The following is a 24,046-nucleotide window of genomic DNA, read 5'->3' on the forward strand; positions in this document are numbered from 1 at the left end:
AAATTCACCCAAGAATCTATATGGTTTAATGTGAATAATTATCAACACATGTTTGGTATCATTTGAAATGTCTCAGTGTGACTGGTACAAAGGTCTCATTCCCAAAGAAGTAAACCAAAAGGTAATAAGGTATTTAAGAGTTTAGAGATCACTCGCACACAGAGGAGGGTGTGTCTTCCAGGCAAATGGCATCCAGCTCCCGAAAGGTGTAAACTCTGAATGCAAATTCCCATTGTTAGTAAATGTTTCCATGTGAAAGAAGTTCCTGTCTTGGTCTGGGTATATAATGAATTGCAACAAGAGGCTCTGGGCGATTTGTAGCTCAAATTAGCCTGTGATGCTGAGAGTGGCCGAGACTCTTAGCATCATGTATTTTCTAATACAGTCAGGTTCGCATCCTTTCTCTTTATTCCAGAGCATTTTATGTTTTGTATTTATTATCTTTGAACTGATTATGAAATTGGCATGATATATTTACCTGACATAATAAATTGTTACATTTGATTTTATTCCGACTGAATTTGAAATTGTTTTCCCAAGTAGATTGAACGGATTCGTATGTTACCGCAAGTTTTGCGACAGATTAGTGACGACTAATATTTGGCACTAATTCAAGTGTACGTGTTTTGCAAAGACAAGAAGTGAATTTACGTTTAGGGCAGCAAAAGTGCTGCTTGACCAACCTAAATCTGGGTGTGTCTTACCTCTGTTTTAATTTAAAGTTACTTTAGATAAGTGTCCAAAGCTATTATAAGACGAGTAAAGTTGGTTGACTTATATCTGTAGTAGTGGCCAATTCTATGCAATCATGGGGGCTATACCAAAGTATATTTGATTGTGTAAGAGTAAATGCGACCGATCTCAGGTATATAGCAATTACCTCTGTTTAGAGACCGAAGCTGGCAAGATTGTGATTGAGAGACCCACGTTAAACAAGGTGTGAGGACCTCTGAGCGACATAGCTTCCTAATATGAACGGGTAAAATATAAGTAAAGAGTTAAATAGAACAATCAAATGTATTGCTAAACTATTATATACCTGACCAATAAACAATTGGTAATCTAACTTAAATTCGAGGTCGTGATAAAATGGAGTCAGATATAAAATGGAGCCAGATAAAAGCTTAAATGGTAAAATGATAAAAGCGTAAATAAACATTTCGTTTTTTCCAAGTCTTGTCATTTTCATCAAAAGTAGCACGACACATCATGATGCTCCATACCTGAATGCAAGCAACCTACACTACCGCTCAAAAGTTTTGGATCTGTATATTTTTTTTGAGGTGGGAAATAAATAAATACTCTTATTCAGAAATGATGCATTAAATTGACCAACAGTGACAGTAAAGACATTGATAATGTTACAAAAGATTTGTATTTCAAATAAATGTTGTTCTTTTGAACTTTATATTCATCGAAATATCAAAATGAAATAAAATGCATCATGCATTCCATAAAAATTAAGCAGCACAACTGTTTTAAACATGGATAATAATAATAAGAAATGTTTTCTGAGCAGCAAATCAGCATATTAGAATGATTTCTGAAGGATCATGTGACACTGAAGACTGGAGTAATGATGCTGAAAATGCAGCTTCGCATCACAGAAATAAACTACATTTTAACATATGTAAAAAGAGCTAATTTATTTTAAATTGTAATAATATTTAACAATATTAATATTTTTACTGTCATTTGGTAAAATAAATGCAGCTTTGGTGAGCAATTCAAAACATTTTTTTTTTTTTTAAACCTTACGAACCCCAAACTTTTCAGTGGTAGTGTAAAATCGTGCATGTTTTAGACGGAACACTACAGAGACTTAAAGACATTGACATCTCAAAAAAAAATTTGTGAGAAAACTACCCTGATCTAGAAAAAACATATTGGGAAAAAGAAAAAAACAGTTGAAAACAAACTGTAAATGACAAAAGGATAAAAGCAACCCTGACATATTTAGAAATATTCATAAGCCAAAGGCAATCCTGCCAGAGAGTACTATAGTCAAGACAGATACGGGAACATGTGTCAATATGAAGACGTGAGGCCACCGAATGACGCGTCCTGATGAATTCTTCTCAGACGACAAAGGAGCTACAGCTGTCACTGTATGGACGGCTAACCCAGAGGAGGAACACTGTAGACTTTATACTGTCATACAAACCACATGCTACAAACGCAAACACACTACTCACAGCCCAGGCTCACTGGACGGACATGAAAGGTATTAGGATATCACCATATCAAAGTGTGCTTAAATGCATTCATACCGTACTATTCCACATGGCGGGGAAAAACAGATGAAAGCCTCGTTCTTTTGTTCCGACGTTAAGCCTCAGCTGGAGGACAGTCATTAGCGGGGATGATGGTTCTTTACACGTGGAAACGTCACTCTTGTCATCTGCCTCCTGCTCGCTGTCTCTCCAGACGCACAGGAATCATCAATGGACCGAACACAACTGATTCCCAGGCTCTCTTTCTCCTCAGAGATTATGTTTGTCATAAAAATGACTCTAAAACCCCCCCTATGCTGAGACTAAGAAACATTTTTCACTGTCTTTCACTGTGATCTGTGCCTTTGACAACGGTTAATGTAGGCATGTGTCAAACACAAAAATAGAGAGCTGGCAGGAAAATATCAAAAGGTACTTGAAGAATGATGGGACAGCAACTGCTAGAATCCAGACGGAGGGAAACTAAAAATGAAAAGTCAATTTAAACAGTCGAAATTATTGATTTACATGTTCACCTCCAACCGCTGCATCGTCCTTATTAGTGGTGCTTGTTAAAGCGAGGATCACTATTACTATTGCTCACACTGATTTAAACAAACCCCGGGCCTCTAGCACTAATCTTGCAAAACTAGCACTAAATCTAATCTTGCATGCAGCACTATGTGTGAAACAGACATGAATGACATCTCAAATCATCTGGCTTGAGTAGAAGAATGAATTTTGCCTGGTGGATGATAAAATGCAAGCACAAAATAAAAACAACCACCTAGAGCGCCCTAGTAGCAAGCAACTGCATTACAATGCCTTGACAAGCACTAGCATCTGAAGAAAATGTCAAAGTATAATTTCTCCTTGCATCGGTCAACATGTCTATAACATGATCATATTGTCATTCAGTGAAATATCATCTTGGTTTTTGGAGTATAATTCCCACAACAACACACACACACACACACACACACCCCGAGAATCTCTCTGACATCTTCAAAGACTGTGTGCTGCACGTCTTAATCAGACAACAATGACAAGGGAGCTTGGGTCCACCGCCGAAGACAAAGAGCCAACAAAACAAGCCCCTAAACCCATGGATGTCTCCTCCCCTCTTCACACGGGCAACAGTGAGGGTGAGCTGAGGTGAGGGACCCTCAGGGTAGCCCCGGGCAGCCTTTCATTAAAACCCAAAATTTGCCTTTCATTCATGGAACCCATGGCGTAATCTGATTAACTTGCTGAGCAAGAGGAGATCCAGCGAGGTAACGGGATTAGATATCAGACTGGGCGGGAAGAAACAGGAAGGAGAAGAACGAGGAAGGAGGAACAAAGATGGAGGTTTCACATGAGATCATTGTACTCTACTGTGCAATAGTTTGCATTTCTTTTTAAAGAAATTAACACTTTTATTCAGCAAGGATGCATTAAATGGATCGGAAGTGACAGTAAAGATTTTAAAGATTTCAAATAAATGAAACTTTCTATTCATTAAAGAATCCTGAAAATAATGTATGACGATTTCCTCAAAAATACTGTGCCGTTTTCAACATTGATAATAATTCGAATTGTTTCTTGAGCAGCAAATCAGCATATTAGAATGATTTCTGAAGGATCATGTGACACTGAAGACTGGATTACATTTTAAATGTACATAAATTACATTTTAAAATACATGCAAATAGAAAAGTTCCTTTAAATTGCAATAATATTTCACAATATTACTGTTTTTACTGTATTTTCTATCCAATACATGCAGCCTTGGTGGGTATAAGAGACTTCTTTGAAAAACACGAAACAATCTTACTGACCCCAAACTTTTGTGCAGTAGTGAAAATTACAAAAGATTATTACAAATAATTACAAAAAAGTGCTGTGCTGGTACCATGGTACAGTGATGGAATACTCTGAATATACCATGGTATGAAAATTCACTTTTTTGTCTAGTATTATTAATCTAGTATTACCAAAGTCCAAAAATCCAAATGTTAATTGGTTTTATACTTTTTAATTATTATTTTGATTTCAGTATTTTTTCTTGAATTGAGGAACCATCTCATTAAGTTTAGTCCACAAACACTTTTGATTCTCTAACCTCCCACTCGTTCTCTTATCACTCAGCTCTGTCTCGGTGATTAATGGCATATTGATCGCTCCGTCTGCATGTGATTAATGAAGAATGCATCTCAGCGACACATCACCTTCTATTGAGCGTCATTACCGCCCGCACCGATCACCATCTTTCTAGCACTAGATTGGGTTGAGGATAAGCTAATGTTCCCCAATAATACTCCAGTCTTCACCCACCCAAAGTCAGACCGCTGAAAGTGGAGTCAATAACTATTTGTCTTCATTTTCATTGGACGTTGATGAGAAGCTGTCGGAATTGATGAACCATCCCAGTTTAACCTTGGATACAAAGACTTTAAATTCGAATCAAGTCACATTTGAATATTTCTAAGCATTTAGAAACTTTATGTGACCTCGGAAGATCAAAAGAAAAACTTCCGGCAGGTTTTTTATTATCTCTTGGCTGAAAAATTATGTTTTAGTGAGCTGCCGACTCATGGAAATTGATCCACCTCCCCAACAAAATGCGCGTTAACACTAGTTCCCATAAAAGAAAGGATAAAAGAACATATATTGAATATGACCCTATTTCTGAAAAAATATGCTTAGATAACAAAGACACCTATTTCCTGAAGTGATAAACATTTTTCCATATATACAACTGGAGTTTGGAAACTGTCTCCATTATCATGTAAAATTGTATTATTATTTTTTTTTAGCTGACTTGTCTGATTTCATCATGTGAAACCACATCTATTATCAAGGATATCGTCATGCAGGGTCTTTAACACACATAGTGACTCCTTAAACTTACCACCACATTAACAAAAGGGGGACCCCAGTGAACATGGCGGACCCCCTGAAACACATGTAAAACTGGCAATATTAAAAGAGGGAAAAACTTCTGTGCGAGTGTCCCATTAATGCATGCACAAACAAAACCTATATATACACTGAAGACCTACAGACACTGAAGGTTTCAAACAGGTGTTTAGTGGAAATGCATGGGTTAACATTGCATACTGTTAGTGCATTAACTGCCTATAAGAGAATGTAGACTCAATTGAAATCCATTGATCTGATGCAATGTTATGCTTCTCAGATTCTTGCTTTCTAATGCTTTCTCATTCTTAAATATAATGTTCACCTGTTGAGTCACGTAATTTCCAGTTTAATATTTCATTTTTTTGTGATTTTCAGAATATTTTGACCAGATATAGCATACTACCGTTTAAATGTTTGGGGTCATTATTATTATTATTATTTTGTATGTTTCTCAAAGAAGTCCAGTGCTCACCAATAATGCATTTATTTAATTATAAATACAGTAAAAAAAATTGTTTTATTTATTTAATATATAATTAGTTTCTCTAGTATATTTCAAAATGTTATTAATTCCTGTGATGCAAAGCTGAATTTTCAGCATTATTCATTCAGAATCCTTCAGAAATAATTATAATATGCTGATTTGCTGCTCACAGTTGTGCTGCTTAATATTTTTGTAAAAAACAGTGATGAATTGAAGGATTATTTGATTAATAGAAAGTTCAAAAGAACAGCATTTATTTTATAGATGTTCTTTACTGTCACTGTCAATTTGATGCATATTTGCTGAATAAAAATATAAAATGTTTTTTCTTTTTTTTTCTTTTATGAAAAGGTAAAAAAATCTTACGGACCCCAAACTTTTTAAACGGTAGTGTACACACTGCATACACAACTCTATCCAGCAACTCTTAAAGTTTAAGAACAGGATACATCTCTCAAAAGCTGAAAGAAAGAAAAGTATGATAACACATGCTCTTTAGAGAATAAACAGAGAAGATCCAGGAAAAAAAAGCCCAGAGGGTTAAAAGGAAACAGAGTGCATGCAAAGATTTGAGATGATTTTATTTAATAAGAAAACTTCAGCGATACAGAAAAGAAGTAAAAGAAAAGCAGACATTGACAAGTATACGTTCCATTAATAAATAAGTGAAAATAGTACATGAATATACTGTACAAGCATGTGCACGAAGTTAGTATAAAAGCAGGAAGCAGGAGAGAAGAACAAGCGCTTTCTCGTGAAGTCAAGGAAAAACAAGAACAACGTGTAAAACGTTCTTCAACGTGTAAAAAATAATAAAAAAAATGGATCTATACTGATTTAATTTCAAGGACCTCCATCCCGATGTCCACAATGATACTGCAATAACTCGCATGGCAACTCATATAACAGCCCCCAATTTTGTTTGGCTTTTTTAACTGGGACAAAGAGCTTTTTATTGGCACACCGCTTTTTAATCAGAAGCCTATTTTCTGTTCTCCTTGTAGGATAACAACAGTACTTTAGTAATTTAAATCTTAGAATAAGGAGGAAGTCAAAACCATTTTTCCCCTTTCAGCCACAGCATGTGTGTGTGTTTCCTTGTGCACATTAGCTAAGGCCCTGTCTTGCACCTGGAATTAAGATGCGTTTTGGTCGATCGGATCACAAGTGGACGACGCTAAATACAGGTGTAAACGGGGTCTAAAAATATTTGAGCTTGACCACTTTCAACCACGCATTCAACCGGATTGCTCATGTGGTCGAATGTGTTCGAACAGCCACAAAAGACCGTCTACTCTCCCCTACTGACTTACTGTGAAAACATTATTGGAAGCGCGCTAGTTTGGTTTGAAGAAGTAAAATGTACCAAGCACAATGTTCTCTCACCATTCCTGATGTCTTAACACACTTACAGCGCAGAAACTAAATCTGCTGCTCTCCGTATGTTTTCCGTTTACTTCCCCTTTTGTGTTTATATGTAAATTGTGAGAGCTTTTTTTGTCAATTAGATTGAAAGATCTGAAAAACCCATACATTTACCCGCCCACAGACCCTCACCTTAAAGATATCAGGACAGAAGTGGTTGAAAGTGGACAAAAGAGACAGATTAAACACCAGGTGTAAACAGGAATGTGTCTGCCTCGTCTACATGTGATCAGATCGACCAAACGCATCTTAATACCAGGTGTGTACAGGGCCTACCATTCAGAGGTCACCTGACAGCCTGTGATGCCGATAGTGGTGATGCCGGTGGGCTGTGGTCAGTGACCTGGGTTCAGAGGCCCTGCGGGTAAGCGGTCTGTAGTGGTACACACGGTACGGTACAGGTTCTGGGCATACCTGTGCAGGCGAGCGCTCCAGAGCACGCAGAACCACCAGCTGGATGGTTCCTCTGAGGTTCCCTTCAGTCGACATGGAGTACCGCAGGGTTTCCATGGCATCGTGGTTGGAGCGTCCGATCAGGGATTCACTGTTAACAGCTACCAGCTGGTCATTGATACGCAAGCGACCATCCTGCAAACAAGGCAAGACGAAGACCAATGTTACTCAACACATACAAGCTACTCAGAATTTATAGTAGTTAAATGTCTGTGGAAAAAAAGCTTTTTCTAAAAAGTCGTCATCTAATAACTACACTAAGCACTACACTAACTTTATTAAAGTTTGTACTATTTTTATTATTTGTATTATTGAGTAGTACTATTGTACACACTCATATACATTATATTATACATTATTATATACAAATATATACACATACATATACACATTTATATATATATCAAATTAAATATAAAAAATAAAAATGGCAAATGAAACAAAACCTAAAATCATCATGGCAGTGCTTACATTTTGAATGTAAGATAATATAATTTACCAATAAATTCAGTGCAGAATTTAAAATTAAATATTAAAAACAGAATCTAAAATACAATTAATTTCATAGTACGAGATACAGACAGATTAATACGATTAAAAGTTCTTAAATGTTTTACTATAATATTATAACTATAAGATATAAAATGCACACATATACATATACATATACATACATACATATATATATATATATATATATATATATATATATATATATATACACACACACATACACACACACACACACATCAAGAGCAGTATAATTAAGCTAAAAAAAAAAAAACGAAATTTTATACAAAATCATTGTAATAACATACACATCTCATTCAAAATGACAGCATTAAATATACTTTTAACCCGATTTGTGAACAAACTGTTCTTTTGAATCTGTACTTTTCAATGAACCGCCACTACTCTTTACTGTCACGTTACAACATGTAGTTAAGTTAGTAGCAGTGCTACTTTTAGCTAGCTACTCCCAACACTAAAGCCCTGTAGTGTGATTTAAAAACATTTATGCAGCGTCTAGCCCCACCGTTAAATGTTTAATGCATCCCAGTATGAATCCAGATACAATTACAGATGCATATCATTAGTGTGAAAGGACCAGGCCGGAGTGAATTGGATTAAGGTTCACAGCTGTGGTTTCCTAAATAAAACTCAGCTGAGGAGGAACAAAAGAGATTAGCAGCTAAAAGCCACTGGAGCCGCTAAAGACTCCTGAGAGTCTGTGTCACGGCGGATGATCCTGACCCTAGAGCGGGGTCACTGACCGCAGACCACTGATACCGACCTGGGAGGGGGTCTCAGGCAGAACGGACACAAACACTTGTGCCCATCTATTGAGAAAACATCCTCATGCATATACACAAGCAGACCGCCTGGAAGATCACAACCCAAGACGGCTTTTTAAAGCCCTCGTGAAGGACGCCACCTCATGAAGAGCTCCAAAGATAGCCTACGACATGTTTTTCTTTATTACTAAGTTTATTAAGCATTCCGATCATTTATTCTAGAAATTATGGAGCTTTTAAATTCATGCCCATTTTATCTCAATCTTGGAGTGCTTGAGGAGCAACAGAATGCGAGTGATAAGGGTGAACGGCCGAAGTCAAATGAAGAGCTCAGCCTTTGAAAATGTCTATTTCTTTGAACGTCTCTCTGATGGAGGCCTGTGATGCAGCTGGCTCTCCACTGGAGTGCTGATAGGGGCCAGTAGATGTGGCCTTATCTTCACACACACACACACACACACACGCACACACAACACCTGCTGCCTGACTGGACTGATTGAGGACAGGAGACGAGTATTCGTATCTCTCTGACGACACTTGCTAAGGTTCACCTATTACAACAGATACAGCATAACCCGAACCACCACGACACACCTTAACAGGCTACGATGGCCACTACAGGCCTCCATCTGATCACTCATCTACTTTTGTTTTGTTTTGTTAGTTTGAGGCCACTTTGGGTGAATCACAGTTAGCATAGTACGGTGTATTCTACAAAATGTAAGCAAGATTTGTATTATTGCTTCCCAAAACATAGTGCTAATTACAAACTAATACAATATTTGGAACATTTAAGTGGGTGACAACTATGCCTTATGAATGTACATTTTAGGGTGTCCAATAATTTTGTGTGAATTTATCATTCATATTACGTAAACCAAGTGTTTACTTTGAATTTAAATAGGCTTAAAAGTAGTTAATGCAATAGTTAACATAAAAAAAAAAATAAAAAAAAATTTGTTAAATAAAACTAAAACTATTAAATCTCCTTTTTAATTGAAATAAAGCTAAAATAATTTGATAATATATTAGATTTTAAAAAAAGAAAATTGAAACTTTGCTTTTTAAGTACTGTTTAAGTACTAAATTACTACTATTACTACAGAAAGCTAAATAGAAATATTTTAAAACTAAAACACACTAAAATTAAATGAAAATATACAAGTTAATTTTAAATATTTATAAATACTATATTGTAAAAATAACACTAAAATAACATTTTTAATGCATGTATTAATCTAATTATAATATATACAAATACATGTGCAAATACGTACAATTTTAACATTTCAAGTTGTATTTTGAGCAAATGTATATTTATATATTTCTTAAAGTATGTATGCATTTAATCACTTTATTAATTTTAAATGACTTTTATTAGAACTGTGTGTGTTGTTCTGTTGCGACATGCACAGGTTTTGAGTGACTTTCATCACTGAAGCTCTGAAATGAACGGACGTTAGCGTTGACGCTGGCCGCTTTTACCTTGTTTGCGGCGCCACCGTGGATGATGGACTTGATGAAGATGCCCAGGTCTTCTCCGGTCTCCCGGGACTTGTTACCCTTCAGACTGACCCCCAGACCAGCTGAGCCGGAGTCGTTCAAAGGAACTTCAAACATCAGCTGCTCTCGCCCGTCCTCAACCAGCAGTGGACCTGACGGCTCTCCTTTCTGCAAATAACACACTTCGGTCAGCATCTCAGTTGACTTTTAAAACCGGTATTAATGTGAGCATTTACCCCAGTGCAACATCCTGCCGCATTGACTACAACTGTAAGTGGATTACTGGACATGCAATTTTTTGCTTGCGTTTACAAACTACGCGCCGAGTCAAAATGATTGTCGGTGGTAATCGACATGTCACAGATGCTGTCGATAGAGTTGAACTCGTATTGAACCTGGAACACTCCAATAAGATAATGGATGTAAGTGAGATGAGCACACTAGTGTTTAAAATGTCTGATTTTTATTTTATTAAAATTTTTATAGAAATCTTGTATGCTAACCAAAAAAATATCATTACAATTGAAAGTAACTGTTTTCTATTTAAAGATTTTTTAAAATGTAATTTATGCCTGTGATGCAGTTTTCAGTGTCACATGATCCTTCAGAAAAAAATTCTAATATGCTGATTAGCTACTCATTAAAACAAATATTATTTTTGAGAATATTTGCTTCATATTTTAAAATATACATTTATTTGATGAATAGAAAGGTCTAAAGAACAGCATTTATTTGAAATATAAATATTTTTAACATTATAAATGCCTTTACTGTCACTTTTTTATCAATTTAATCCATTAAATTATTCATTTATTAAAAAAAAAAAAAAATCTCATTTACCCTAAACTTTTGAAAGGTATTGTATATTTTAGTGATGGATCTCAGTTAAAATACAGGCAGTTTGTACACATGACCAAATGGATGGAATAATAATGGATAAATATATAAAGTAGAGTTTGGACAGAATGAATGTATTTCTAATGGTGAGGCAGGAAAACACATCGGGGGTCATTTGACTCGAACGTGAAAGGGTTCGAGCATAAGAACGTGCCAGATCAAAAGGAAACATAACAAGCTTTTGTCAGTGATTCATTCAGGAGGGCGGGGGTGGGAGAACGACACCATTTAAGACTAATAACTCATTATTGAACACACACTCAGAACTACCCACACATTTCACTTCTCTTTTTGCTTTCTTTTGCTGCAAAACATCATTATCAAAGAGATCAGAGGTGTCAGTGCCATGGCCTTTGACCCTTTTCTCCACATCGTTTCCTCCTCCTCTCCACAATCGTATCAATAAAACCAAGCAAAAAGGCCTGGAATTGAAGTGCGTCGGCTAAACGCGACTGACATCCTTCTGGAAACCACATTAAACATTAGCCTGTTGCTAAGCTACTGTGGAAATGGGCCAGGGGGAAAAAGCAACAAAAATGACTTTGTAAGAGCACGAAGTAGGGCAAAAAGCATTAACTAAGAGCTAATGATGAAATATAGGAGGGCCAATAGGGGCAAAGCTTCAAGTAGTCCTTTTAGTGTGTCCTCTTACTGATGATAATGTGTCGTACATGGCCTGAGGCGGACGACAAATCTGAGTTTTAGCACACAATAAAAGGCCTGTTTGTAAGTGAGGTCAAACTTTGGTCCCAGCGAGAATATCAGATTGTCTGATGTCTCCTCACACGAGGAACGAGGGAGATGCCGCTTCGGTGGTCCTATCAACACTCGAGGCACAGACTTCACATGAAGTCCTCCTGAGGGCAAATACACACTCATATGCTCTCATACACACCATGTGATTAACTATTCTAACTAAAATTACATGAGTAAAAGCTGGGAAAAAAGGTCAGTGACACTTAAAAGGAGGATTCACGTTGGGAATAAGTGCAGCGACGTGTAAACACAGCATTGCAGCATACACATAAAACAGGCCTATGGGTAACGCAAATACAATAAACATATTTGGAAAACTGTATTTTAATACAAAAAAAACAAAAAAACATTAGTATTAAATAATTAATATGAACTGACATTGTAAGTATGATAAATATAAGTAATATTAACACTAATGACTAATATTAGTTATATTAGTCATTAGTGTTAATATATAATATCAATAATAACTGATATTAATATAATCAATAAGTATTAACACAATTAATATTAAAGGTACAATATGTAAGAATTTTCTGCCGCTAGAGGGCGCTACATTCCAAACAACAACAACGGCGTAGCTTGATGACGATGTGAAGGAGCGTAGAATGATGGGAACTGTTGTTTTCAACTCCACCGTGGATGTAAATCAGTCAGACGGGAATCGAAAATGGATGAGGTTAAGTTCTATTTTTATAAATGCTGCGTTTAATGACATGCTTTTTGTGGCGAGGGGGGCGTGGTTCAGCGCGGTCTGTAATGGGAGAGAGAAGAGACGAGCAAGTAAGTCAAGTGCAAATGACGAACACCTGTGTCTTATTGCCGTGATCCGCGTGGAGAGACCGCTTATAAGCCGCGCTGGAACGAGAGAGAGACTGAAGAGAAAATTGGACGCAGAGAAAGAAAACCGGTGGATCCGAGCTCTCATTTTTGAACTGTTTTGTGCCGTCGCGGTTGCCACGGTAAATGCGCGTTGTGCACGACTTTTGTTTGTTTTGCTTTATTTTAATAAAGTACGAGTCCCAGTCACGCCGACCCCTGTCTTCTTCCTTCCTGACTCTTGAACCTCATCACACTTTTATTTCATTAAAATGAATTAACCGCAAGAAAAGTAAGGTTTAATACTAAATTGGTTATCATAGATGTTACTGTATGTCGAATTCATTGTTGTGATAACGCGGCGCAGTTTTACGTGTTCTAAACAAATGTTGTAAAAGTACATTCGAACATACCCACATCATTTGCCAAAATACTGATTAAAGGGTTAGTTCACCCAAAAATGAAAATTCTGTCAGTAATTACTCACCCTCATGTTGTTCCAACCGCGTAAGACCTTCGTTCATCTTCGGAACACAAATTAAGATATTTTTTATGAAATCTGACAGAATTTTGACTCCTCCATAGGCTTCCAGTGTGACCGAAACTCACCGGCCCAGAATAGTTATTAAAACATCGTTAAAATAGTCCAAGTAACTACAGTGGCACTACATTAAGTTTATCATGCGACGAGAATACTTTTTGTGCACAAAAACAAACAAAAATAACGACTTTATTCCACTTTTCATTTCCTTCTCTCTGGGCCTCGTAGTGTTTTTGCGCTGCGCGTCTGTGTTGCACGTCATCACGCAACACACACATGACCGGCGTCGACCAATAGTGAGCCTACGTGGTGACGTGTAACACAGACGCGCTGCGCAAAAACACTACGCGAACCAACTAGAGGTCGAGAGAGAAGGAAATGAATAGTGGAATAAAGTCGTTATTTTTGTTTGTTTTTGCGCACAAAAAGTATTCTCGTCGCTTGATATACTTAAGATTGAGCCACTGTAGTCACTTGGACTATATTAACGATCTCTTTAATAACTATTCTGGGCCGGTGAGTTTCGGTCACACTGGAAGCCTATGGAGGAGTCAAAATTCTGTCAGATTTCATCAAAAATAGCTTAATTTGTGTTCCGAAGATGAACGAAGGTCTTACGCGGTTGGAACAACATGAGGGTGAGTAATTACTGACAGAATTTTAATTTTTGGGTGAACTAACCCTTTAATCTTTATGTATAACACATGCTATATTTATTTACATGGCCATAAACAATGTCAATAAACTATACACAAATCTAAAGCAATAATACTTCCCTTACATAAACATAACTATTACCGAATGCTACATTTGAATATAAAATTAAGCATGCTTTGTCGACGGAAACAGCTAAAATCGGTAAAGAATGACTGTGTTCCATAACGACTGCACGAAACAAGCTAACGTTTGTTGCTTGATAAACGCTACAACTACAACTTCCGCATTTGTCCAGGACTCCACGCAGTACGAGCGGAAACCGAGGGTAACGCGGATATGAAGCAATTGACTGGCGACTCCCAGCTCCCCCCTGCTCTAACGCCCCGTTTCCTTGGTTAAAATCGCAATTTTCTCACGATATTGTAAGTAATCAACTTAACATAATATATAACACTGGCCTTGAGATTTTGGGATATTTTAATGCAAAATTCTTACATATTGTACCTTTAACTGATAATATGAATATGTATTATTAATATCAACACTAACGATATTAACAGGATATTACATATGATACTAATAGGAATTATTTTTAGTATTAAAAATAGAATATTAATATTAATTGGCAACATTAATTAATGTTATTAATATCAATACTGTTTAATAAGTATTAACAATTAATTAATATTAATAGTAACTGCAATAATAATACATTTACACAACAAACATTAATATCAACATTAGTAATTCATATTGAAAGGAAATTATATATTATTTTAATAGGACTTGACGTTAGTATTAATAGTCGTTAATTTTAACAAATCATTACTATTAATACATGTTATTAAAACTGATATTAATAGTAATACATATAGTAATTAATAAAAAATTCGGGTCAGTGCGCTTCAAGAGCTTAATATTAATATTTAAGGAGAAACATCAGAGACAAAATGTATACTTAACGATAAAACATAACCAAGACATCCTGAGCTACAACATTTTCCATAATTGATTTGATTCACAACGCATTTTAAGAGGAAGTCTTTGTGTCATTTACACAAAAATAATCCACAGGAAATGTGTTTTGATGCCTCTGGCAAGAAGTCAATGCACCTTAACCCAGATATTGAACTAAATTAGAATTGATGTCAGAACGCCATCTGCTATTACATGAAAGCATCTACACTTTTTATATTACTCGCAGCTTTAAAAAGCGTCCATTGGCTTTTGGAAAGAAGTGGCCGTGACCCAAATAACAAATATAATTAAACAGGCCATGACAAAGCAGAACACATCCTGTGTAGGAAGAGGAATTATTACAAAGACCATCTCAAGGACTTCTACATGCTCCACCAGCCCTGTGCCCGACCTCTCTTCCTCTGAATGCGACTGTGTGCAATGTGCTTTCTGACCCCTCCATCCTCACAGAAAACCTGAATCAAAGGGTCTACAGCAACACCCACAGCTCAAACTCCACAGACCCTTCAAACAACAAACTATACAGATTACATTGCGATTGTAAATTGGTTACAAAAATAAAATATTCAGCTTTTACAACAAATATCTCGTCGGAAAAACATGGAATACTGGTGGTATATAAATGAAGATGACTTGACTTGGTTCAAATAACACAACTTCTATCAAGACTTGATTTTAGATCATTCATCTTGAATACAAGTGTAATTTGTCTAGTGGAATACCACAAACATCACTAAATATAGTCATTTTATCATTCTTTTAAATTAATTTTTGCAGTGCGTGCCCATGTCTTGTGGGCACACAACATTTTTACATTACATTTTAATTTGATGTTTGGCTGATGTATTGCTACTGGCTATCAGGTAAAATTAATATGCTGCTGAAGACATTAATTCCACCCACTGCATTCATTTAATCTCACAGCACGTGACAAACCGATGGCAATATCAGTCAGCTTAACTTTAATGAAATGCTCAAATTTAGGCCACGTTCACACTGTCAGTTTTTGGGATTGACGATCGCATTTACTTACGGGTGTGAGTTTCGAAATGTCCCGTTCACACGGCAATCGAACACAGTCTGAACGTAGAATGGGAGTGAAGCCTGTATTCTCTTAACCAGGAACCATAGCGACAGTGACCAAAGTAATATCAAAGATGTCACTTTTGACACGACAAGAGTCCAATCAAGCCACGAATTCACCCGTCAAACCATCATTAACAACAGCAGCTTTTATATCTGAGCGGAGAGCGGATCATTTGAGTCCTGTGTAGAATAGCTCTAGTGGAGAACGGTGAACTAAATCTAAAACCTTCAGCTCATATCTCTGCCACTGTAAGTTACTGAAGGGGCAGACGGTGTGTGTGCAGCACAGAACGGCTCTCTCGCACTATATGACGTGACACACAACTAGTTGTCCAGCCCGGTTCAATTCACACAGTGCAGTTTTTGTGAGTCCTGAAAATTCACGGCGTGAGTATGTGTATGAGAACTGTGTGTGAACAGAACCGTATTAAAGACTCAAATACAGAACTGACAACCGTATTCTGTTGCTGTGTGAACATGGTGTTAGACATTTATAGTTCGTCATGCTCATTAATGTACATTTACTTAAGCCCAAAGAATCTAATGCATGTCTGATTAAGTTCTACACAACAATGCAAATACACATATACATATACAATGCATATACACATATATATTAGAGAAGTGCCCGAATCAGAATACTGTTTAGAAAGGAAACGACGCATTCTACGGAGCCCCTAAAGGGACATGGCTTTTGCATTCTCTCGCAATTTTATAGTTGGGTAATTATATTGTGTAATTTATGCGTATCAGGGAGCCACTATCAATATGCGGGGTATTGAAATGTCTTTTGAATGCGCGCTCGCACGTAATCCATGTAACTGGCCTCGATTTTACAAGATATCTGTTGCGCATTAAATCCTATCACATCGTCCTGTCAGTCATCTCTCCTTACTATCTTCATGTGATAAATGAAATCGGATGTGCTGTAATGTAACCCACTACCACAGCAAGCCTAACCATGTCCCTTTAGGGGCTCCATGCGTTACTCATTTTCCGTGCCTTTCCAAATTCGAATATACGCTTCACACATCCTTAATAACAAAACATTACTAAAAATTACCATATTTTTGGTTTTCTTTCAAGTACCTTGGGCGATCAACAATCTAGATTCTACACCAGCTTGGACTAGCTAAAAACCATCTTGTGAGAGTTATAAATCAGGTAAGCTAGGCACCATTAGATGGTTTTAGCTGGATTTTCCAGCAGGGCCGGACGTTTCGGCCACACACTCCTGCATCCGGGATATCCAGTCACCAACACATCAGCACCGTGACTAGATCCCAAAAGGTTGATTCAGAAAAACAAGGCTTTAACTCTGTCAACGGTCTCTAAATACGGGTCACGTCGACTGCTCCATCTCCAAACAGACACATCTAGCTGCTAACAGGATGGACATTTATGGTGTCGCCCATTTCCTGTCTAAAAGACCTGTTGGATTCAAGCAGACTGTTACAAAAGATGCTTTATTTTTGCTAATGGCTGACCATCAGCCAAATCTGCCTTTTTGAATAAAGATGGTATATTTTGTGCCTGCAGTGGGTGGTTAAAGAAACCGACGAATACTGTATGACGGTGGGTGTTTATGGAGGGTATTTCAGGTTTGGATGCATTCATTGGTTAGAATGAAATATAAACACACACACACACACACACACACACACACACACACACACACACACATCCTCTAAAAAGGCAGATGGTGAAATCTACTCAACACTGTCATTATATCTTTTCATACTCTTCCATTCTCTGAAAAAATATTTCTCCCGAGTGTGTCATTTTTCCTTTTGCCTGCCGTCGCATTTCTGCCATAATTTACCCTGGCTAAGCAGTGGCACAGCTAACCCACTTTGAATTTGAATAGGGTGGAAAGATGGAGAAGGTTTTTCTCTGTGAATAGATACTGCAGAGCAGCGCTTTATGACGTTTTCTTGTGCCTAACAAGAATTAATGGTCCAATAATAGTCATTGTCAATGACATACAGCTGCTCTTCTTGAACAGATCTGGGACAGCAAACATTTAACAAAGTACAAAGCTAAATCCATAAATAAACCCCACATTTAAAAGTGCATCAGTTTTTAATTTTCGCAATAAAAAAAATAACAATAAACAATAATAATAATAATAATCTCAGACATCTAATTGAGGAAGTAATGCATGAGGGAAATGTATTACAGTCAGAACGATTATGAATTGTTTGGCAGCCCACATATATCACAGATGACCCGTCTAAACCAGAAGCCTTTGATAAGCAGACACTAGAGTGTAAATGAACTGAGGATAGACAGAGACACAATGAAGGGATGTGGTCTTTCTTCCTGCGATGATGGATCTAGTGGCGCCACAAGTGCGCTTTTACTCGTTGTTTGGATTCTAATGGGGGTCTGATGTTTAGAAGAAAAACAAAGATGCTTTGAAAGGGGTCAGCGATCAACACGCCCCGCATGTAACATCTGGGAGAAGGGATGGACCAGCATCAGCCCAAGGCTTCCTGTTAAACTGCTGTGTCGTGTGTACAACTTCCCGTCACAAGCTGATTCGACACATTCAAAATAAAGGAGGGGACTGATGGGGTTAGCAAAAATGTATTAAGCACGTTGTTGGTTATATTATTTGCATGTATATGCATGCAAATAATTACACAAATATTTAGTATTTTGACAGCATAGCGAGACCAGCTTGATTATGTCATTTGTGGCGCTTTCCCTGTTAGGTCATTTAGCCAGTTTCCTTGCTGCAACTCTCTGATTGGTGGAATTTTCTATACTGCATCACGGGTACTGTAGTTTTTCACCACAAATTCAGCTATTAAACACTATTTAAACAAATTATTTTACGGATGGCTTCAATAAAAGCAAGCATATACCATCGATTAACAACCTTGGAACTCACAGTAGGTCTGTCTAAAAGTTTATAAATCATTGATAAAAATCAATTTCCTTGTGGGAAAAAAAAGAGTTTTTACTACTCGACTGTTGCACTACAGTCTTACCAGTTCTCTGGGCAAAAACTCCTCTTGTCTTCCAACCATCAATGATACGGTCTCTCCCAGTTTGGTGCTCCGCAGCATAGCCACCAGTTCCTCTTGTGTGCGTCCTGTAATGTCCACTCCATTTACCTAGAGAAAGAGAGAAAGCAATTTCCCAGTAACCATCAAAACGGAGAGCAAAAATGTCCATTTACACTTTGACGAGATGGAAAACATGTCAGTATTAATTGTGTCTCTTGGCCAGGTGCAATACAAGACAGACAATTGGCCTAATTACGTCCAAAAAAAATGCATTACGCATTCTGAAACAATATATTTAGATTGCATTTAAAACAATACCTTTTAAATGCATAACTGGCGGGGAAGGAACAGCATAATTTAATGTTCTATAAATAAGCTCTGATTTTGCATTTGCCAGGTTGTGCTCTCATGATTGCATTGACGCAGAAAGCATGTAATACCTCCAGGATACGGTCTCCAGACTTGAGCCGCCCGTCTTTAACGGCAGCTCCGCGAGGCAGAATGCTCTTGACCATAATGGGTCCTGGACCAAGAAGAGACGAGTCTCTGGTTACCACGGTAAAACCGAGGCCCTCCGTGCCTGGAGAGAGAAGAAGGGCAGAAACATTCAGCATTTATTTAATGACCCAGTGAACCAGACAAATGGGCTTCTTACCGTGTTCAACAGTGTGGAAAACAAAAGCTACACTAACTTCTGAGCATCTTTTACTCTGCTGTATGATATAAAATAAGGTGCCAACAATTGAAAAAGTACATAAATGTTCCACTTATATCCCTTCCACAAGGCTCTAAAGACTTGCTAACATCCTAAGGCTCTATTCATTTACTGTACACACTTTGATGTACAACACAAACTTAAAAAGACACAAAACTGGCAAAAGACAAAGAGATTGACTAGTTTTAGAGTGAAAGTCTAAGGATGTTGACAGATATGAAGGAGAATCTGGAATGCCAATTGGAAGTACATAATTCAAAAGCTCTTATATCTTGTTGGTTGTTTTTAATGTTTTTCGACTAGAAAGAAAAATGTATACCCTTGCAAACTTTTAACTTACAGACTAAAACTTGAACTGTTTATTGCAATGAATATTCCACATTTTTAATGAAAGGTTAGTAGCTCTGGAAGTTAAAAAAATAATAATAATAAATACAAAAAAATCAATTGAAAGGCTTTTTGAAAAAAACTTCCAATGAAAATTCAATTTAAAAGGCCTGTCAGAATGAAACATAGAATTTTCTAATTAAAAATTTCAATTTAAAGGCTTGTCGAACAAAACTGCTAATGAAAGTTCGATTTCATTTCTGTTGGGCGGAAATCTCGTATCTCCATATTTCGTCTTTTTTTCATAAATCATTACTATTGGTCACTCAACATCTGTCAGTGGGTTTTGCAAATATTTAACCAATGAAAAGTATTAAAAAGAGCTTGTGACTAAATCTCGTAACCCCATTGGATCCTCAAACTGTCAGTCAAACCTCATAACTCCACCCGCCTCTATCATGAATGAAGTGCCGCACACAGTTTGGAGCGTCTCTGCTTGTCTGCAATGCAAGGCTAAATAAAGAACTGTTTGTGTGAATAAGTACAGTATTTTCTTTACTTGAGAAAATCTATATATGTAAAGGTGTACTTATGTACTTGAGGAGCGGAGAAGAGTGTCTTAGTGTGGTATTTGTCATCGAGTCATAGCCAATATTGTCTTAAATAGTCCTTGCGTGGCACTTCATCTTTAATAACCTGAGATTTGGGCCAAATGACTGAATAAACTGAGAGCCCACATAGCTAAAATAAACTTTATAACCTGTAAGTTAATGAAAATGTAATGTGATGCTGTTACTGCCTCAGATAAAACAAGTATATCCAAAATTCTCTGGTCAAAAACTCCATTTGATCTTGAATTTGGTAAAATGTTAATAACATAATGACACGTGCAAGTGTCTGACCATATATAAAGCCACAATATCAACTTTTTTTTCATTTCCTGAAAAGTAGTGTTTTGGAGATACAAGGTTTACGCCCAAAAGCGAACATTTAAAGGCTTGTCAGAATCAAAATTAGAATTCTTGAATTCAAAGTTTGACGATATGAATTTTTGAATTAAAGGCTTGTTTAAAAGACCTTCAAACTGCAACTGACATGAAAGAAACCCCAGTGTATTTTGTCTAATGTTATATAGTATTCATTTTCAGTTTCTATAAATAATAAACTAATAAAAGCCAACATCATCAGAGTGTCACTATCATCACTGAAGTCTGGTTTAGAAATGATTGACTACTGATATGGGTTCTAGAGAGCAAGATGGTGGATAATGGCAAAAACTGCATCAAGCTCATCCGATCCAAGATCAGGTCAAAAGGTCAATGGTACGCTGATGAAGGCTTTCAAGCACTCTGGATTGATAACCTGTGTTTAAGCTGTCGGTTTCTCTCCGTCTCCACCCCTGCTCGTTGATAAATGTTTCCTTACGGGGATTAGACAGCTCTGCACTTTAATTTCACACGTGAACACATCTACAGGAGACGGGAGATGCAGAGAGCAGGATACAGGATGAGGAGAGAGAGAGAGAGAGAGAGAAATGGTGTGAAAGAAGAACGATAGAAACAATGACAAAGGGTGTGGCCTGATAAAAAAAAAAAATGATTAGAAGAAGTGGAAGCACTGGAAGAGGGGAAGCAGAAAAAAGAAGATGGAAGAGTGAGTCTCACTAAAACATGCAGGGTCACATTTCAAAATCAATCACAAGAGCAGGCGAAAAAATATATTTGTATTTCATGCATACATATTACTATTAGGTTGTTTTTTATTATTTATTGCACATATTTCTTTTTTATCTTTATTGCGTAAGTATTAATATTTAGTTATTTTTATATTTACTGGATACACATATATATATATATATATATATATATATATATATATATATATATATATATATATATATAATATATATATATATATATATATATATATATATATATATATATATATATATATATACATATATATACATTTTAATGTTCATCGCATAGCTTATTATTTAGTCATTTTTATACCTAATGCATGTATATTTTAATATATATTATATTCATATTTATGTATTTATTGCATTTATATTTAACTTTTTATATTCATAACATAATTTTACCATTTAAAAATACTACAAAATACTAGTATAAAAATGGTAATACAATTATTTATTTTTAGTTATTTATTTATTTTTTGTAAAATCAGCATAAATTAAAGGCATTACACTACCAAATAGTAGCATGATATATAAATACACTTTATCTTTAACAATTTTTTACATTCTCATTTTATTGTACTGGTACTGATATTGTATTGGTAATGAGAATGATATTTATTTGCAAATGAGCTTATTTGTCATTAAACGTTACAATACAAGGCTTAAATTTGTATGAATAAAATACAATTATATAATGAATAAAAATATGATTTTGATTTTGGGGTGAAATATGACCTGGACATGTTACTGACAGGTTTTATGAGATTCACATAGAAACACAATAAGAGATGAGAGAGAAAAATGAGGCTTAAAGAATCATGCTAAGATAGCGATTCCCTGGAGTCTCTCGTCTGAAGGGACACGTGAGATTACTGAAGCTGAGAATTGCTCTGTCTCTCTCTCTCTCTCAAACACACTTGAGGGAGAGATGTCATAGAGGATAGCGGCCAATCCAGCATACTAAAGATGGCAAATGATGAAATCTCAAGTCCCAGAAGAGCACCTGACATTAAAGTTTTAAACAATAGCAGCTGTCAATCAGCTGAGAGGAGTGATAAAGAAGGTGAGGAAAGGTGAGAGGTGAGCTTTGACATTCACAAGCCATTTTACTTCCACAGTGGCTACGTTTACATGCACAACTTTTGTTTCAGTCGGACTGAATTCATTCCGATTGATGAATCTGAATGTAGTGTTTACATGAACGCTTACCATGTGATCGGGGTTGATGTGGACGTTTATATGTCACAAGCTTCAAATCGGAATGTATTTTCTGACATAATAACCATTCTCCAACATTCTTTATTTGTTTTAAACAACAGACTTAATAGTTATCCATTTCTGTTCATAATTTGGAGACAATGAGCATATGAACCGTTGTGCCGTGCTGCTTATATTTATCAAACAGTAAAAATGCCCAAAAACCAGTCATCTGTGGATGAGAATCCGAAACAACAAAGACTGGTGGGACGTTGTCCTGCTCCACTTCACAGATGCCGAGTTAAAGGAGAATTTTAGAATGACGGGACACTCATTTACACGAACGTACATCTGTCATACGTCATTGCACATGCGCAGTCCTTTCAGTTTTGTTTTTCAATCTGATCAAGTGTTTACATGTTCTCTCGATCGGATTAGAAAAGGAATAAACCACCCCTTTCATTCGAATCGAATTTCATTCGGATCGAGCTCAATCGGATCGATTAAGGTGTTTACATGAAGGCTTTTCAGTCCGATTGAGCCGTCAATCCGATTACTAATGAATTATTTGGTTGCATGTAAACGTAGCCAGTGTAGCATTTTTTTTGTAAATAAATTATATAGAAAGAATGACTAAATTGAAACTTTTTTTTAAATGACCTAGCCTGGGAAAACCCAGACAACTTCCGGCAAATTTAGATTTGCTCTGCAGGTAGTCTGGCAAAGAGCTCATTCAAGCCCATTTCTAATCCGTCCAAATCGCGGCACCAATCAGAAACGTTGGGGCGGGCTTTACACGATGACGATCGCTCTGATTGGTTTTAGGTCTATCCAATTGAGCCCACAGGCATTTGAGCGACGTCCGTTGGTGAAGCGCAGCAACTTTTAAATGCATTATTATATTCAAATTGCAAACACATGAGGACAGTCTCCATGAAAGACCCACTGGCAGATGAACGTGCTACTACATTTCTCTCCGAAACGGTAGGAAATTAAATTAGATTTAATAGAGGATTTTAACTGTGACAAGATGATTGACAGGGCAGTTTATGTGACAGGATGCACGCGACAGATCCATCC

General features: G+C 36.6%; 1 protein-coding gene across 2 annotated transcripts in view; it reads right to left on the reverse strand.

Moving 5' to 3' along the window:
- pard3ba (par-3 family cell polarity regulator beta a) overlaps positions 1-24,046 on the reverse strand; it is a 174,004-nt gene that overhangs the window by 77,866 nt on the left and 72,092 nt on the right. For both annotated transcript variants that reach the window (XM_084403120.1, XM_084403119.1), the window contains exons 9-12: positions 19,466-19,605; positions 19,008-19,133; positions 10,260-10,445; positions 7,441-7,614 (exon numbers count right to left, since the gene is read on the reverse strand). In XM_084403120.1, the coding sequence (XP_084259246.1) occupies positions 7,441-7,614; positions 10,260-10,445; positions 19,008-19,133; positions 19,466-19,605 (626 nt within the window). The remainder of the gene's footprint in view (positions 1-7,440; positions 7,615-10,259; positions 10,446-19,007; positions 19,134-19,465; positions 19,606-24,046) is intronic.

Source organism: Rutilus rutilus (genome assembly GCF_951802725.1).
Source record: "Rutilus rutilus genome assembly, chromosome: 2".
Classification (NCBI taxonomy): Eukaryota; Metazoa; Chordata; class Actinopteri; order Cypriniformes; family Leuciscidae; genus Rutilus; species Rutilus rutilus.